This window comes from Buteo buteo, chromosome Z (genome assembly GCF_964188355.1).
Source record: "Buteo buteo chromosome Z, bButBut1.hap1.1, whole genome shotgun sequence".
In the NCBI taxonomy this organism is placed as follows: Eukaryota; Metazoa; Chordata; class Aves; order Accipitriformes; family Accipitridae; genus Buteo; species Buteo buteo.
In genome coordinates this window covers 69,996,892-70,014,674 of record NC_134204.1, presented here as the reverse complement: position 1 = coordinate 70,014,674, position 17,783 = coordinate 69,996,892, and the positions used below count along the sequence as shown (strand labels likewise).

At 42.1% G+C, this 17,783-nt stretch overlaps 1 protein-coding gene across 4 annotated transcripts in view; it reads right to left on the bottom strand.

Annotated features, from left to right (window-relative positions):
* Positions 1–1,453: 1,453 nt before the first annotated feature.
* Positions 1,454–17,783, bottom strand: part of SEMA6A (semaphorin 6A) — a 115,386-nt gene continuing 99,056 nt past the window's right edge. For all 4 annotated transcript variants that reach the window (XM_075021333.1, XM_075021335.1, XM_075021336.1 and 1 more), the window contains one exon: positions 1,454–5,559. In XM_075021333.1, coding sequence (XP_074877434.1) covers positions 4,370–5,559 — 1,190 coding nt within the window. In that variant the 3' untranslated portion in view covers positions 1,454–4,369. The remainder of the gene's footprint in view (positions 5,560–17,783) is intronic.

Sequence of the window (17,783 nt, the reverse complement as noted above, 5' to 3'; positions counted from 1 at the left end):
TGTTTAAAGAGGAATACTATTGTTAGCGTTAAAATAGAGGTAGTCTTTGAATAGTTTCCCTAGGTATTGCTTACATGAAGCGTTTCAAACAAAGCTGGACAGAGCAACTTCACAAAGGACTGGCTGCAGGACTGAAAACGACACACGTCTGTAAGCACCCGGAGAGCTTTCGCTTTCCCGTTTGCTGCGACTCTGGGAGCACGCGGGTTAGGCGCAGCAGCGCGGTGCACTGTGTGGCCGTACAGTGCCCCCGGTCCCCAGACTGGGGGTCCCTTAGCATCACTCGGGGCAGCCTGCCAGGTCCCAGCCCTGGTAGGCATCCTCCCTGCCTCCACACCGGCGGCACACCTGCATGCCAGTGTGCCTGGCCCAAAGGAAGCCTGCGCCTGAGAAAAAAACAGACGTGTCTGCGGGCAAGGCCCTGAAAAATGATGTTGGCAACGCTCTGCTCTCGCACGTCACTGCTACGCCAAGGCCGCCACCTTTGGAGCCCTGGTGTCCTTCAGGGCAGAGAGGGGGAGACGGAGCTGCAGGGGGGGCTGCTGCTTTCCACCAAGGAGAGCGTGACAAGGCTTTGCGACTGCTCTTTTTCAATCCATCATGTCCCACTCCTTAAGGAAAGCTAGTACTTCACCACTTTCTGCGGAGCCAGTGACAGGGCTATCCGTGGTGTGAGGTGGGGGACTGGCATGTATCAGTGAGGATCTAGGTCCAGAACAGGGTGTCCTGACAGGGCAGGAAAGCCCAAGTATGTTCTGACCAAGGGTAACTTACTGGATCGGATCCCGCGTTTCTACAGGGTCACACAAAACTCCTGTCACAGAACAGAATCACTAAGCCCAGTAACCAACGTAGCTGAGCGCTTACCCGAACTGTAATGGCTGTGTGTTAAGTGATCCCCATTTACACAAAATCAATGTGGAGAATGCAGGTATGTTTTAACAACTCCCAGGACTAGGGAGATTATATACTCTTTTGTTATTTAACAGTTTACTAGCACTTTTTTGCAGAATTAGTCTCAGGCAACACCCTCTAGATCAGGCCCATGAAGCACAATGGATTTATGCCTGCTACAAGAAAACACAGGCTCCTCCATTATTAATTTGTAAAGCCTGGAGATGAAGTCACATCTGTATGATGATCTATTTTGGTGGACCAAGCGTGCTTAAATCCCAGCCTTGATCTTTTAAACTATCAAGTCTGCCATAAATATTTGATGATGAACAAGCTCATAAAAAGAAAATGCAGAATATGAATAGAGGGAGAGCAAATGCGTGATTCAATTTTTAATTACCGTCACCTTACTTGGAAGTCAAGTTCATCTTCCGTAACAGACATAAAGCAACAAATTTCTTTCTCACCATAACCTGATCTAAATGATCAGCATCATATTGTCTGTATTTTTTTAAGGAAACAGAAAAATCATCAAACAAAAGAACCAGGACACAAGAAATAAGGTAGAACAGTCTGGTTTTATTACCATATGTAATCAAGAGCTTTTATTTCCCCTTTTCTCCTCCTCCTTTCTTTTTCTTTCTTGCTTTTTTTTTTTTTTTTTTTTTTTTTTTACAACATACATTAAGTTGTGAATCAGATGTTAGGGGGATGTGGAAATGAAGGGAAACTGGTGACATCACAATACTTTACAACTTTACAACAAATGAGAGTCTGAATTTGTTGCATCTACCAGTGTATAGCAAGGGTGGAAAGCAAAGGCACACATAGGTTCATGAACACCTCAAAACAGAGGGTGGAAGGGAACTGAGGGTGGGAAAGGACAAAAACAGAAGACCCACTGAGTACAAAATGTGTGTTTCAAGGTCAACCTGGTAACTGATGTGGTGTACATTGCGAAGGCAGATCGCTGCACAAGCTGTTGCCATGATCATTTTGTCTCTACGTTTTGGGAGAATGCTTTGCAGGGTAGTAACAAGGGGACCTGCACATTTGGTGCTCCAGGGGTTTGGAGCTTGGTAAAAAGGTTGCAAGTTGGTTCTTTTAACACAAATGACCTTGCTACCTACTGTTTTCAAAGGGTTTTCTGCTTGTTTTTATTAAAACAACAACATTGCTTTGGATACAGATCTATCTACTCCAGTCTGCATAGTTCACTAAGGGTGAACAAAACTGTTTCATAAAAGAAGCCATGATGAAATGAAAGAACATGCAAGCACCCTTGTTACACACTTTGGTCTAGACCATCCAGACTTTATATATACCATCTATAAGCTAATGGACTTAAAATCTGTCTTTTCAATCATTCAGAAACAAAACCAAAACCCTGAAAAACAAATGGAAGTATAAAATTTTAAAAAACAAATTGAAACAGAAACAACCACCTTACTCAAACATACTGTTCAGTAGATATATATATATATATAAAAAGCTTAGAAGCGATCCCCATCATTTTTCTACAGTATGTTGACACAGTTATTGTAACAGATTAAAAACACATCTACGTTTTTGCATAAACTGAAAGACTGGAAAGGAACTTACACACCTGCGCGCACACACACACACGCACACACCTGTGTGCGCGCACACTCCCACGCTAGCTACATGCACAGTCACACAAAAGAAACAAAGGAAAAAAAAATTACATTTTCCCCAAAGAAGTATATGCAGCATCCTTCTGGAGCAGCAGGTAGCTACAGCAGGAGCCTGCCTGCCTGTCCTAGCTCCATGTGCACTGCGTGCTGCAGGATGTGCAGCCGGGCTTTCTGCAGGGCTTGGCCCCTCTCACCGGTGCTTGTCCCCAGCCAGGGGACACACCAGCCCCGTGGACAAGGGTGTTGGTCACTTCCCTGCTGCCCAGTGAGAATGATCCCCATGCTGACGTGTGGTAAAGGGGGAGCAGGAGGTGGGGGAAGGCAGAATCCCCAGCATGGTGCCTTGGGAGCATCGCCGCTTGTGGGTGGTTTTGAGAGAGGACTTGGCACAGCTAGAAAGTCAAATTGAAGTGGAGGGTATGGTGCTAGCCTAATTTCTTGGGGGGCACGGGGTTATGACAATAACCACCACGTTGCTCTTTCAATGTCTTTACTCCAGTTCTTGAAGGGGCTTGGAGGAGGAAGGATCAATAAATATTTGCATTACTCAAAGGGGAAAAAGAAAAAGGTTTTACATACTACAGCTCACAAGTATACACAACTGAGGGTGTAAGGCACAAATTTACATGTGGAAGAAAACAGGCTATTCACAGATATATTCCCACGAAAAACCCGTGTGATAAGACCATAATTTATGCATGGTAACAGCCGGCATATTAACTAGTTCACACTGTTTGAGGATTTTGTTTGCCGTCTCACATGCAAGGTGAAATGAGATGGCACATCACAAGCTGGTGCCTTCACAGAAAGTATTAGCTACTGACAAAGCCATGTTGATAGCAATGGTGCACAAATGTGCGGCTTTTAAGAGTTTCTCTTGCAGTTAGAAGTTATGAACTTGCAGTATTTGTTTGTTGCTGTCTTAGGTCAGAGGCCCAGCCAGCTAATTAGCTGAGAGACTTAAATAGATATCCCCTTTTTTTTCAGCTAATCAGGCAGTCCAGGCACAAAGTTCAGAATTCCAGCTCCAACTTATCTAACTCAGTGAATTTATTGGAAAAATAAAAGAGTTTTAATTACTCCAGTTAATGGGTTTCATGTTAAATAGGTATAACTTTCAAGGTACTTCTCTGAAGAGCTGCTCACAGGATGATACGCAGAAGTAATTTCCTTAGGAAAAACAAAAGTTGAACAATAAATAAGAGGAGTTACTTGCGTTAACAGTCACGTGTTATTCATTAAAAGAGAAGGGTAGCAGAAATCTATGACATAGTTTGCCCAACACGGCATTTAACTGCTGTAACCAAATGGCTGTAACACTGATGGGCATCGTTTCACAGTACCTGCACGTAGTAAACTTCTGCCATTGTTAAGTCAGAGTTAGCTTTATCAATGGATTCTTTTTTTTCTTCTTTTTTTTTCTTTTTAAAATTTGTTTGTTTTTGTAATTATTTATTTTGCTTTTCAGAGCACTCCTTCCCAGTTCAGGAATGCGCTGTGCAGTTGGGGGCAGGGGGTGAAATGTCACAGTCATCTTTCACCTGTGTGCTTTTGGCTCAATGTTTGTGATGGAGGGTTAGTCTTTTGAGCAAGGAACTGGCGGGTTGTGGGGGCAAGTCCTGCAATTGCAAACCTTCAACCATGGGTCATATGGCTCGGGTTTAAAAAAATATTCCACTTTTCCCAGAGAGCAGAAATCCAACACATCTTCAGCTTGCAACAACCATCTTCTCAGAGGAGCGAGTGATAACAGTTGCAGAACACTGGCTTTCAAGGGCAACCTCTGCTTAATTGCCGCGCCCCCCCCCCCCCCCCCCCAATTATGTACACGCATCATTGGGCTTCATGGATGTGGAGAGCGGCGCAAAGGAAGGTTTGGGAGGTACGTCTGGCTTTAGCGAGGGTGTGCGTTTCAACCCTGACCTCGTCAGTGAGTTGTAGGCGGTGAGACTCGGCTGCCGAGATACAGTCACAGCCTGTGCCTGGGCAGCGTGAACTTGTATGGAGTCCACTCGCTGCGGGGCCGGCGGCGGATTGTCACCCCGGCCAAAGCTCTGATTGCGGGAAAGATGGGACGAGTTGGAGGAGTTAGTGTTGTTTCTTTTGAGGGTCGACGTCTGGTGACTTCTCGTGAGTGAGTTTGTAGGGTAGCTTCTCTTGTAGTCCACGTTGTAAGCAGAAGAGTGCATCTCCAGCCGCTTGCTCAGGCCACTCTGTGACAGTGAGGTGCTTGGGGGGCCGAGGGAAGCTTCCCGCTGGGGTACTTTTGGTGGCATGCTGTCGAGATTTTCCACCAGGTTAACCCCGTGGCTGGGACTTTTGCTACCGAGATGATCCTTGATAGTTTTGTACTCAAGGGTGGCATTCTGGTCCTCCACAGATACCTGAGCCCCATCGCTCATTTTTGGCTGGTCAACGTACTCGTGCTGGTAGCCTTGCTGGGCTATGGGCAGGACCACAACACTGGGAATGTGGCTAGGAGAAGCCCTGAGCGGCAGGTCGGTTGGAATCACGGGTGAGGCCATCGGGGGGATATCTTTTGTGCAGGCATTGATGAGGTTCTGGTTTCTCTCCCACTCCCTGCTGCCACGGCTGGGCTTTCTCTTCTGTTGCAGGGTTGGGGTGGACTCAGGGGTTGGCAGGGCGGCCAGGTCCAGATGGTGCTGGTCAGCTTTGATTAGCATCTTGGCAGTGCTGCCTGGGGTAGCCAGCTTGCCATTGTGCATCAGCGGCGTGAGGATAGCTTCAGGCTTTGGCTCCTTGGACTGAGCATCCCCAAAGAGGCCGCTGAGCTTGGTAACACTGCTCATGGAGCCGCGGCGGGAGTGGGTCAGCTCCTTCTCCTTCCTCTGCACAACAGCCACGTCTCTGCGGCGATGGTCACAGACGCAGTACACTATGATTCCTGAAAAGACGGCCCCCATGACAAAAGCAAGAATAACAGCAATGGCTAGCAGGGTGACCGGCACCAGCTGATCATGACCCTTCAGGTAACTCTCACGAATCACTCCTGCAATAAACAGCATATGGTGGTTAAACAAACTAAGGACAGGGAAAAGCTACTTATCATTAACTACTTTGTTCAAAGGCACACCCTGGGAGGTTTGTTTGTGTTTTTTAAGGTGATTTTTGATCAGCTTGCCCAAAATTGGAGACATACTGTACCTGCCAGCTACATCTAGCATGTGCAGCCTTGGGCTTTCAGTACAGCTTTCAGAACTGGAGTTGAAAACTACAAAGTTCAGGAGGGGAGAGAGAATTTACTTGCAGGGCAAGTGCAATCGGTTTGAAATCCTGGCCCTGGGCAACTCACACTGACTTCAGCAGGTCAGAGCTAGTATTTCTCCTCCTTTGACATACTGCTCATTCCTCCCCTCCCTCCATCCAATCTCTCCTCAGCTAATACCGTATTATTTTTACTATGGTAAACCATTCAAATTGAAAAACCTTTAAAAGGAGGAGAAAAGAGAGAAGCTCTGCAAGTACCAGAGAAGTGCATCCTACATTGTTTAAAGCTGCTTTCTCTGCTCATCATTCTGTTATCTTTGTCATGTGTTTTAGAAGTCAGTGTCACATGCCTGAGCTTCAGGAGGATGCTTAAATAACTATGAAAGATAGAACACGGTGTTGAAATCTGTTGAGCCTGCTAGATGACTGTCCTTGCTATTTTAAGTTTAAAAGCTCTCTCTTGTTCTGAACACATGAATAGGTTGACCTCTGTGCTGAAGCCTATGCTTTCTCATCTGAAAGCCCTGACTCTGAAGGCCTCACTTTGTGGTCCTTTGCTATGGCCAGAGATCACTGTCAAATCTTACTTGGCCCTCCAAGCACTCGCTGTCAGAGAAAGCATCTTTGGCAGAGTGCACCTTCTGCATCTGAAGTCCCTAATACAGCATTAATTAATACCCTGAATTTCTGAAGAAAGTAGTTTTTTTCTGACATAGTTGGGCACCAAGCCAGCAGCACTAATGAAACATAAGCACGGAGCCTCTAGTTTTCTTTTTTTTTCATTTCTGGTTTTGTTCTTAGTGCTTAACAAGGAGCAGCCACAGCCTGACAAGGAGCTGAAGGAACATCTCTCCCACCTCTTTCTCCAGAGAGGGTCCAAGTGCCAGGGCATTAAAAGCTCCACATGCTCTAAGGAAAAGTAATCCTTGTCCTTATTACAGGAGAGACAGAAAGACAGAAAATGTACCTCCAAGGCTATCCTGAGACTTCGTGAAGATAAAAAACTTCCATGTCGTAAATCAACTCCTTCTAGAATAATGTCTCTCCATGTATTAGGCAGAGAAGGTATTAGTGGCCCAGAATTAGAACCAAATGCAAAATACTCCTCAGAAAACTATGTCAAAAGAGCACTGAAAAGTTGCCACTATCTCACAGAAACCTTTGGTAAGTATTCTGGCTAGATATAGTATTGCTTCTATAGCATATATTTTTCTGTCCTCATTTAATTGCCGTGTTTAGGTGGACAAGGGATATTTGCTTACAAGATAGGAACTTTATATTTAAAAGCAAAACAGCTTTTGAAATCATAAGCCCCTGCATGTGACATCACAGCTGGTTGCCATGGAAACTGTTGTGCTGTGACCAATAAATTATTTCTTGAGGAGAATAAATAGCAAGAGCGGATGATTGCTTAAGAAAGCAAGAGCCTACATTCATATAAATGTCTTAATAGTAAAAAAGGGAGGAAAGCAAATCTTAGAAAACAATATATAATTAGAAACAATCTTCAAATTAAGTGTTTCTAAGAGAACCCTCTTTTAAAGCCCAGAAACTTTTTAAGAGGCAGATTTTTCTATTCTTTGCCATCAGCACTTAAAAAGCAACAGTAGAACCTAGCTCTGTAATTTCAATCCACATGCAAAATTGCTGTATATAGACCAGAAGCACAGTTTAGTGGTTACGGCACAGTCAGCAGTAACTACATTTCACTGCAAAGGTGTTGGTCCTCTGTGGACCTTCATCTGCTGATATTTACACGCTAGACTCTGCAGCATTTTGAGATAAAATTTATTTACACTTGTAAAACTATCTGCTGCCATTAACGGGAGAACTGGAAACAGAGTCTTAAATGGGTGGGAAGGATGGTCAGGGAAGTGTTAATTCTTACCCAGAAATGCATTGCTGGGCATGAAGTTAAGAAAAGCTTCAACTTAAAAAGCCTAATTTCATGGACACCTTCCATGCACAAACTTCTCAAAGATATGCCCCCTTGAGCACTTAAGTGTAATGTTTTTTGCATGAAAAAGACTCAAAATCCTGCCAAGTGCCTACCTAGGGATGTAAGCACCTACACCTTTTATGCATAGACTGGTGGAAAAGAGGCTGGACTGCAATCCTGCAGAATGGGATCTGGCAGTTTTGCTTGATGATGGTTGGTTGACCTCAATACAGGTCAACAATGTGCCCTCGTGGTCAAAAGGGCCAACTGTGTAAAAATATTAGGATGTGTCCAAAGGAGGGCAACAAAGACGGTGAAAAGACTACAGGGCATGACTGATGAGGCGTGGCTGAAGAGACAGTTTGTTCAGCTTAGAGAAGAGGAGACCTCATTGCTATCTAAAACTTCCTCATGATGGGGAGCGGAGAGGCAAGTGCTGATCTCTCTCTCATGTGTCCAGTGATAGGATGCAAGGGAACGGCTTGCAGCTCACATCTGTGCCTGACACCTCCTATTGGCTAAGTGAGGTTGTTCTACACCCTCAGCCTTCTGCTTTAGGCTAAGTCCTACTCTGCAAATGGCAGCCTTAAGCACAAACCTGCATCATTGCATACAAAAGCCATATGAAATCTTCAGTTTTACATTACTAACAGATATTGAATCATTACAACTCACTTTACAAAATTAACACACAGTTCAGACTGAGCAACCATGTGTGTCCAAGAAAGGGGCAGCTGAAAGGACACACTGCAGGTGTTTTGTCAGCAGAAATTTATGAGGGTCTTAAAACAGCCTGATTCCAGCTAGTTCCTCTTGAGCTCAAACCTTCCTGACGTTTATTATGTTTTCTGTACTATAGTTAAAGGAAATTCAACATTAGTGGCTTTGGTCTAGGCAGGCAGATCTTCTCAGGACACAATGTCAGGTTAATGATGTGATCTATTTTTAATCATGGATCTCATCCATGTGTCTTTAGTTATGCAAGCAATCCCAACAAGTTTAACTTAAATGAAGTAAGATGGGCAAGATTTGACCCTGCATTAATGTTTATGGAACAGATACAATTAAGTAATGAAAAAGTATGAGGAATGTTTAGCATCTTACTGTCGTGACCACAGGGGAGGGAAATCTAATACAAAATAGGCTGGTAATTGCAGTCGTTGCCAATCAACTTCTCAAGCCCCTAGCATCAGTATTAACTGCCTTCACAGGCTGGGATGAATAAACAACTGTGTGATCCCAACTACGTCCTCAAAACAAGCCAGTTTGAAAGGAAACAGATAGGACAGTATTCATGCCACTTTACAGACTGCATTGTGTATGCTTTTACCTATTCTGCAGTTCTTAACACCACAGTCTCCAAGGCTTAGTCCAGCATCATTCATTAGCACTCATTATTCAACGAATTAAAATAAATGGAGAAAATAATCAGAAAAATGTAGGGCCTACATTTTTGAAAGTCAAGTAAAGTATCCGGACTCCCAGCTTTGAGGAAATAGCTGCTATTGAAAAACCTTACAGCTATATATTATCTGACATCTTTCTAAGACATTATGTACTGGAAAACTGACTGGGCTGCCTGCATAAAATGCTATGGAACCAGACTGTAAAATATGATTGCTATAAATATCAGTATATTATTTTAATCTTGTATTTAATAATAAAACAATTATTCTAAATTAAATACTTTTACTTTTAAAATATTATGTCTAGCACTTTCTTGTTTGCAATATCTTCCTTCCAAATGTGAAAATACATTGCTTATTTTATGTGGTCTGAACTGCTCATCCATACCCTTGACTCTTTTCTGTAGTGCATGGAGATGTATCACCATGGATAATAACCAGCTATTCTTTGGAAAGGAATATTGTTGACAGAATTACCTGTATTAACATTATACTTGGGAGAGATCTGGCGGTAAATATAGTAGTAAAACTGAAAAAGCTTCAAAGACACAGACAAGGTTAAATATTCACACCTTTGAGGATCAGACCTTCCATGTCGCTAATGACACAAACGTGCTGACACTTGTCTATCTCCCTGAAGCCTTCCAGTAAAGTCAAGCTCTGTCCCTTGCAAATCACAACTGGGCTTACAACTTCAGGGTCTTCCCACATGTGATGTACTATTATTTCTGGCCACTACAAGAGCCAAGCTAGTCACCTGATATCCTCCACTTTTCATGGCCATTCTGATTGCTGTAGACAACCTGATCCTTCCTCCTCCACTAACTTTCTGTAATTTCATCCCATGTCCTTTTGTCTCCATCTCCTAACATCACCATTCATTTTCTCAGTCAGTATGCCCTGTCCTGTAACAATCTAGAACATGCAAAATCACCTCTTTTAGTCATCTAATGAAAGAAGACCTGATATGGTATTGTATTATTCTGCTATACATAATTCATTCTTTCTTCCAGTGGAGCTTGTAGGTAAAGTACACAGTGTTGACTGGCTGGCTGGTTAAAAGGACATTAAGAAAAATGTTTCCAAACTTTCAAAGTAAGTGTTTCAATTCTGAAATGAGCTAGTGCTTGGCTAAATCACATGAGAAGAGTATTGATCTAGCTTGTTCATTAAAGGTAGCTGGGGAAAAAGAAAGGAGATGTTAAATTTTGTATCAATAATACATATACTTTTTCTGAAGTCCTGAAAAAAGTGAGCAGCAGACTGTTGAATTGTCTCTGGGTAAAAATAGGAGAGAAAAGAAAAGACCAGAGGTGATACAATGATATAGACATACTGTATACTAAATCATCGTAAGCAGGAAGAAGATGAGGCTTCTTATTTTCACCAATTAACAAAAGTATTCAAGGGTTAGGACTGTACCTGTATATCTGCTAAAAAACAAGTTAAAAAGCAAGATGTGCACAGTGCTGAAAGTGTTATCGCATGAAAATGCTGATGAAGCTATTCTGGGCATGTTCTGCTCCTTCTAATTCTAACAGGAAAGAACTTCTGAGGGCAGAAATGTAATTAGGATGAAATAATCACAAAGGAATAGAGTTCATCATTCTAAAGAATACATGGCATGAGCATTGAAGCATTTACTCCTTTTCCTGCTTCACTTTTCAGCAAAAATTCCCACTCTGATCCATGATCAGAAATGTAACAAAGTCAGGGAATAAGTGTCAACCAGAACAAAGAGGTAGAAATATTTAGATAATGTATATGTTTTCAAATTGTCTAAAGGAATTCATCCCTGACTGCTTAAGGAGCTAGCCAAAGCAATTTCTAGACACTGTGCAGTATCTTCAAGAATGCTGGAGAAAGTATGAGCATCAAGAGCTCTGAAAAAAGACAAACATATTACGTGCCTTTGAGATGAGCCGAAGGGAGGACCTAACACAAGACAGACCTGCCAGTGCAGTTTTTAGAATGGGAATGACAATAGAACAAGTGATTCAACAATCAACTTTATGAGCATCCAAAGGATGATAAAGTAATTATAAAAAAAAAAAAAAGCAAATATGCCAAAATTAAATTACATTAACCCAGATACACTTCCTTTCTTGACAGGAGAAAGGCTTACTTTTTATGGGGAAACATTAAGTATAATACCCTTTGACTTCTGTAAAGTCTTTGACCTATTTTCTCAGAAGCAAATGAAAGTGAGCTAAAACCTGATAAAAAGCTGCACTTGAAAAGTACTGATCAAAGGTCTACCTGGAAAGAGATCTGAAGTAAGGTGTGTGTCTCAGGAGAACAGGAATTAACAGGCATCTGCAGAAAGGAGACCTCAACTCCAGAGGCCCAGCAAAAGAGCTGTGTCGTTTTAGCATGTACAGTGTAAAAAAGAACATCCCATGATGAAGCCTAAATTTCTTTGTCTCACCTGTGACCAGGGACAGGGATGGCAGAACATCAAGAAGAGCCCCACAATCACATGATTCTATGTCTAGGTTCTGGCGTATCCTTTGGAGTGATCACAAACTGAAATTCCAGATTATAACCATCATAACTGCTTGATGAAAGAAAACAAACAGCAAATGACTTCCCAGTTTGAATAGCTTAATGTGAGGCTGTTTTAATGATACAATAGTCCAAACACTGCCTTCTTTCACAACCAAGCTGAAGTCAGTGAGAATAACTCACAGGGCAGAGAGCAATACCTGGTCCTGTAGCTACAAGTTCCCATGTGTAAATAACTAGTTACCTGCCACCAAAAATAACGCCTTTCAGTTTGAGCATTACAGTTAGCTGTAATGTGGAGACAACGACACCTCTGCCCCAGAAATGCTTTATGGCTGTGAGAGGTGTATCCTGGACAATGAGATGACCACATGCCATGTGCACCAAGAACACTCTGTGATGACCTCTGCAGGGAACTGTCATTGTCTAACTTTCCAAAGTTGCCTGCAACAGATGGTAAACTAATAACCCCAAATGGTGGCACACACCAAGCCGAAACACATAAGTGGGAAATGAAGAATGATGGTTTTGGCAGGGAAGTGAGGGAATAACTATCAGGGAATAAGGTATTATTTACGTCTACACCACACATTAACAGAAGTCATGGAGTGAGTGTCATTGCTGTCTTAAACTTCACCTCTCTAGCTAAATGGGAATGACCCCACTTCCATCTCCAGCACCTACAAAATCACTTGAGACTTTCCACAGAACAAGTCATTGTTCTAGAAAGGTACAATGGTTTCTTTACTGATGTTACTTAAGGGGAAAACCTTGCAGTTAATTTAATTCTTCAGTGCAAGCTTCTCTGTCTGACGCATGTCTCCCTCTGCTTAGACGTGCAAGAAACACTGCTATAGACTCATTATGAATGGAGGTTTTTATGGGCTTCAGAATATCTTTTTTAAATACCACTGAATAGGTTTTCAACATGTGTCTCCAGGTGTTAGAACTGTGTTTACAGGCAGTCTCATGCTGCTAAAAGACTATTTCAGCCTGGAAAATCCCTGCAGGTATTAACAAGCTTTCTTCCTCCTTTTTTAACCAGCAATAGGAATAAAAAAAATTCAGATGAATTTAGACTGGACACACAGATTTAAAGTGATATCAAATTCAGGAATGACCAGAGTCTATCATGCATTTCTGAGATCTTATCTTACATTTTTCTTGAAGGAATAATCTCAAGGCTTGACATAAACCAACCGCATTATAATTCCCAATGATTTGGTGATGCCACTTTATTGGAACTGCTTTGTTGAAAACAGTAAGCAAGCTTTTTCCATCATCTTCCTTCTGGCTGCAAGGACTTGTTCTGCTGACTCAGTGCAATTCTACCCAGTATCTGTTTTTCTGGACTCTTGGTGTCACCAGCTAGAAAAAAACAGCTCAAACATTCATAGTTAAAGCTGCTGGCATATGCTTTTTTTCCCCCTTCCCTTGCAGTAAAGCAGTATTGTTGATTTATAAAGGTCTGCAACTGTAAGTTTTGCATGACTCTGCTGAGAAGAGCAATCCATCTTCCCGCAGATATTGCTCTATGGCTCTCAAAGCCAACTGGCTAGCCCAAGCTAGCCATCTGAGATAGGCAGCAAACAAAAAGGAGATGCATGTGCTTGGAGAGAAGAATGAATGTGGTAAAGAAAAAACCTTCAATTACAAGAGGCCTGGGGATCACTGGAAGTATGAGGAGAAATCGTACTTCAGAACTATGAAAAGAAAATCAATATATAACGTGCCTGAAGTAACACATAACAAAGCCTTGAAAAGGATCTAAACAATCAGATCAGCCACAGTGGCCTCTGTCTGGGTTTTTTGGCCCTTAATCAGACATACTTCAGAAGCAATCCCTCCAGGATAGGTTCATCTATTGATCTCTAAGGGTGGTTTTATTTCTCCTTTCAACTGGTCCAAATTATATTACTTCTCTCCACTTTTGATGAATGACTGTCAACATGACTCTCTGTAGAAAAAAGGTGGTTGTAACTTACTAAAAGAGGGAAGATCAACAAGTAGCTTTGTTCTCAATGGGAAAATGGAGAACTTTCATTCTTGTATTTTTTTTAAGCCAGATAAATTAAGCAAGAAAGGTGAGAGAAACAACTCCACAATGTCCATATGAGATAACCCGTCAATCTTGACATAACATTTTCAGAATGGATTTCAATTACCTGTTTTTAGTTTGATTATAAGCCTGCAATCCAATTTTTCTGCATGCCACAACACCCATACAAAACCTACGTGATGGCCACACTTGTGAATTTTGAGAAATTAGAAACAAGCAGTTCTTTTTTGAAAGGGATCATTACAGATGGAAATTACAAGATCTGAACCAGCAAGTTCATGCTCAGACAACTCCCACCCCCACTGAAATGAAGGGGAGGCAGACCTGAAAAAGACTGGAATAGCAAGCTCTTAGAGCTTTTTTTAATTGCATTACTTCTAAGCAGTATCTCTGTAAATAAACCAGTTTATTAAGTTTGCAGGTGTGGGAGAAGATTTGAGATACACAACCTCCTGGATCTATATTGTAACAATGAAAGTCATTACAGTCCTGAAGCCAGCCCGATTTTATTTGTCCCAGTGGCTCGGCTCAAGGCCAGCTCTTGCACTAGAAGCACTTGCTTGACAACCTTTCTCCCACTGGCAGGTGGTATGCAGTAGCTGGTAATTTTGAACTTTCCTGACTTCAGTACTTTCCTTCACCTCTCACCCTTTCCCAGTGAGCACTGATAATTTTAGATGCCTCTGTATGATGGGGAATAAGCAGACATAGCAGGTCCTTTAAAAAAGTAAAACACAGGCATTCACAGTAGTTAAAACAAGATGTATAAAATCCAAATGTCAAGGAAAATTAATTCTTTTGTAGCTTGTCTCAGCAGAGGCAAACTTTATGCTGCTTTGCATCTTAAAACACAAATTTCCTTTAAAGTCTGCTGCATTTCCTCTAATGACGTAAAAAAAGCTCAGTGCACATTCTGGGACCTTTCTACTATGCCTGGGATGAGCTTAAACATATCCAGCTGCTCTTTATTAGTTTACTTTAGGGGATCTTTCACAGCTGGGCTAAACCAGATTTACATATGTTTGGCTGAATATGCATGATTTCAGGGCTCCAGAGAAGTTGTTGTAGCCTGCAAAGTGAATCTCTCATCTTCACAGTTCCCATTTCACTGCATGGAGCTCCTCTGATGGCGCAGAACAAATGCTGTTTTTTTTTTTTTTTTGGTGGTGTTTTTTTGTTGTTGTTGTTGATGTTGGGGTTTTTTTTCCTTTTCTTTTCCTGCTGTGGGCATTATGTATTCTGGACAGCCCAGTGCCTTTCTAGAAGCAGTTTTTACGAACAGTGTCAAGGATAGAGAAGCTGTCACTGAGAAATTCTGTGGCTTTTCCTCTTCTTTTTTACAGCCTGTTTTGAACTATGGCCTTTCTGTGCAATAGGGAAAAGTGAAGTTTGCTGAATGTCAACATAAGCAGCTCTGCTTAGCAGGCTGAAGCTCAAAGCAGCCTGATGGAAGAACTGGGGTTAAATTTCAAACACTGCATATGACCTAAAAGCAAAAATTATTTCCTCAACAGCTCTGATCTTCTTTAAAGACACAAAAATGGAAATGCTAGTTTTGAGCTACTAGTGTGACTGAACACATCACAGCTGAACTAACAAAGGAGCCATCTATTAAACATCCAAGACATTTAAATAGTAAGACTGTATCCTATACATCCTATTCCCTGAGGTCCCTGGAAATGACTATTAAACTGCTGAACAACTATGTGACCAAGCCAACAATGTTTACTCCTGCACACAGACTGTATTTCTTAGTGATAGTCCTTCTGCCCACAGCTGCGTTGCTGGTGCACGTTAGGAGCATGGCTGGACCCCATGTTAGGCCTGCTCTAACACAGAGGAAGGATGAAACCTCTTCTGTCGTTAAAACGCCAGCACTGTATATTTTGTGACAGAAAGCAAACGCTGTGTATTAACTCTTCATTTCTCCTACACTCATGAACACTGCAGGTGTAGTCAAAAGACCTGGACTTAAGAATTAAAACATGCCCCCAGTGATCAATAAAAGACAAGACTGCTTCTTCTAGAAATATTTGCAGGGCTGGTGTTGTAGGCAAAAAATAGCTTATACATGTCTGATGTTAGGTTTATCATTTCCCTCTGCACTGCAGTCCCATAGCCTCATCTGCCTTTGAATATATTAAGTGACTGAGGAATTGCAATGAGTTTGAAACACTGGCCGTAACAGCAAGAATAATTGTACTGCTAGTTGTTTTTCTGTATCTCACTACTCTTCCAATACAAATATCAGAAGACTTCTTTCCTCTCAGTTACATTCATTTGAATCCATAGTATCTCCAGTAAACCAAGCATGGTTACTCCAGCCATATCCTGAGGTAAAAAGATGGCATTTCCCTGATGGAATTCTTGTCCTGGTGCTGCTATCATCTCTCTCTCCCTTCATTTTCTGTCTCCAGTAGGGGCTTCATTCATGCATTTTTCTGTCTGTCAAATTTAAAGTTCTCTGCATTTTTTTACCTAATTTTTTTTTTTATCACCTCCCCACCTTGCAGGCACTGCATGTACATTTACACTTTGGTGCCATAACTTCATTGATGTTTCCCGTCTGTGCATTTTTTAACATGCTCAGTGATCACTATGGCCAGTCTGCTTCCCTGGCTGAGGTGAACCGGTAGCTGCATCTCAGAAGACATACTTTGGCAAGCAGGTACCTGCCCCAGCTCCAAGAAAGCTACCCTGGGGCCAGCAGCAACCTAACCACAGCAGTGTGTGCAAACCAGTGTCTTCTCCAACATACATTCAAACCCAATCCAGACACACTCTTGACTGTCCAGTGGCAGGCCAGGTAGACATACCTGTGTATTTGCTTTATCACACATCTCACAAACAGCAGTGTTTCTGCAATACAACTCCCCTAGCCTTCCACTCATTTCTGGTACTGGATCAAATCTCTGTTTTCTGGATTTACTGTAGTGTTTGTTCAGTTTCTGCTTATGCTCTTCCTTTAAGCCAGTAGTTTCCACTGCTGCAGGCAAACCAGGCAGCTTGCGCTGCTAGTTAATCAACATGAAGGTAGGTGCTATAACAAGGAACACGACCGGCTTTTTTGTATCTGTAGACTAGTTCTCAAGATATGTTTACTGATCTACAGATATACAAACTTCCATGTGAAAGGTTAAAGCCTCATTTTTTTCCTAGCATTGGGACCCTAACAAATTTTATCACAATCTCTCTTCTCTCAGTGATACATATTTATTCTCTCTCCTTTCTAAACACAGTGTAGGTGAGACCAAACCTTTCAGGGAAGCACAGCTGATGTTATCAAGTTGTCTTGCCATGAGTAAGTAGAGATAAACTGTATTGTCTTTCCAGGTCTTGATGCTGGGTATATGAAAGTACATGCTGATTTGGTATTAGTAATTTAGTTCAATGAGTGAGAGCTGCACACTCAGATACACAAATCCCGCTGGGTATGGAAAGTTAATTGGTCTTACTGGATGACTGCCTCAGGGCATTGCCTGTAGCTTGGTCATATTTAGACAAAAAGCATATAGAGTGCTGCAGGACTGTAAGACCTCTTTAAGACACTGAATAGAGACTAGTGTTTTGTAGAGATAAAGCCAAATGCTATCTGCAAAAAAAAAGCAGTGCTCTTTATGTTCTTTATTATGAGCTGTGATTGCCCAAACCTCTGGGCAGGCTCTGTGGTGAATGCAAGAGGTTCAGCAGGGAAGGCAGGCAGAAGAAGGGACAGAGGGCACTCCTGGACTGATTGGGACTCATTCAGCAGTGAATACACATGGAGAATTGTTGAACTGTTTGATGGGAGCTATAAGCTGGTTGCAGGAATTAAAATCTCTCAAGTGCTGACCACAGGCTCAAAGAAACTACCAACGGCCTTTTCTGCACCACACGACAAGACCACTTCTGTTAGCTTCTTTAAAAACAAGCGGTACTCAGTGTTTACCCAGCATTATGGCTTCTGTCTCACTCACCCTGCTTGCTTCCAAACAGGAACTCAGTATAGTTTTCTGGTTTAAAAAATACGGAAACACCTGGAAAATATGTGCTTCTCAAAAGACTTTTGGAATTATTTTAATGAAGGCTTCGGTGTGCTGCTGTTCAGGAGGTCTTTC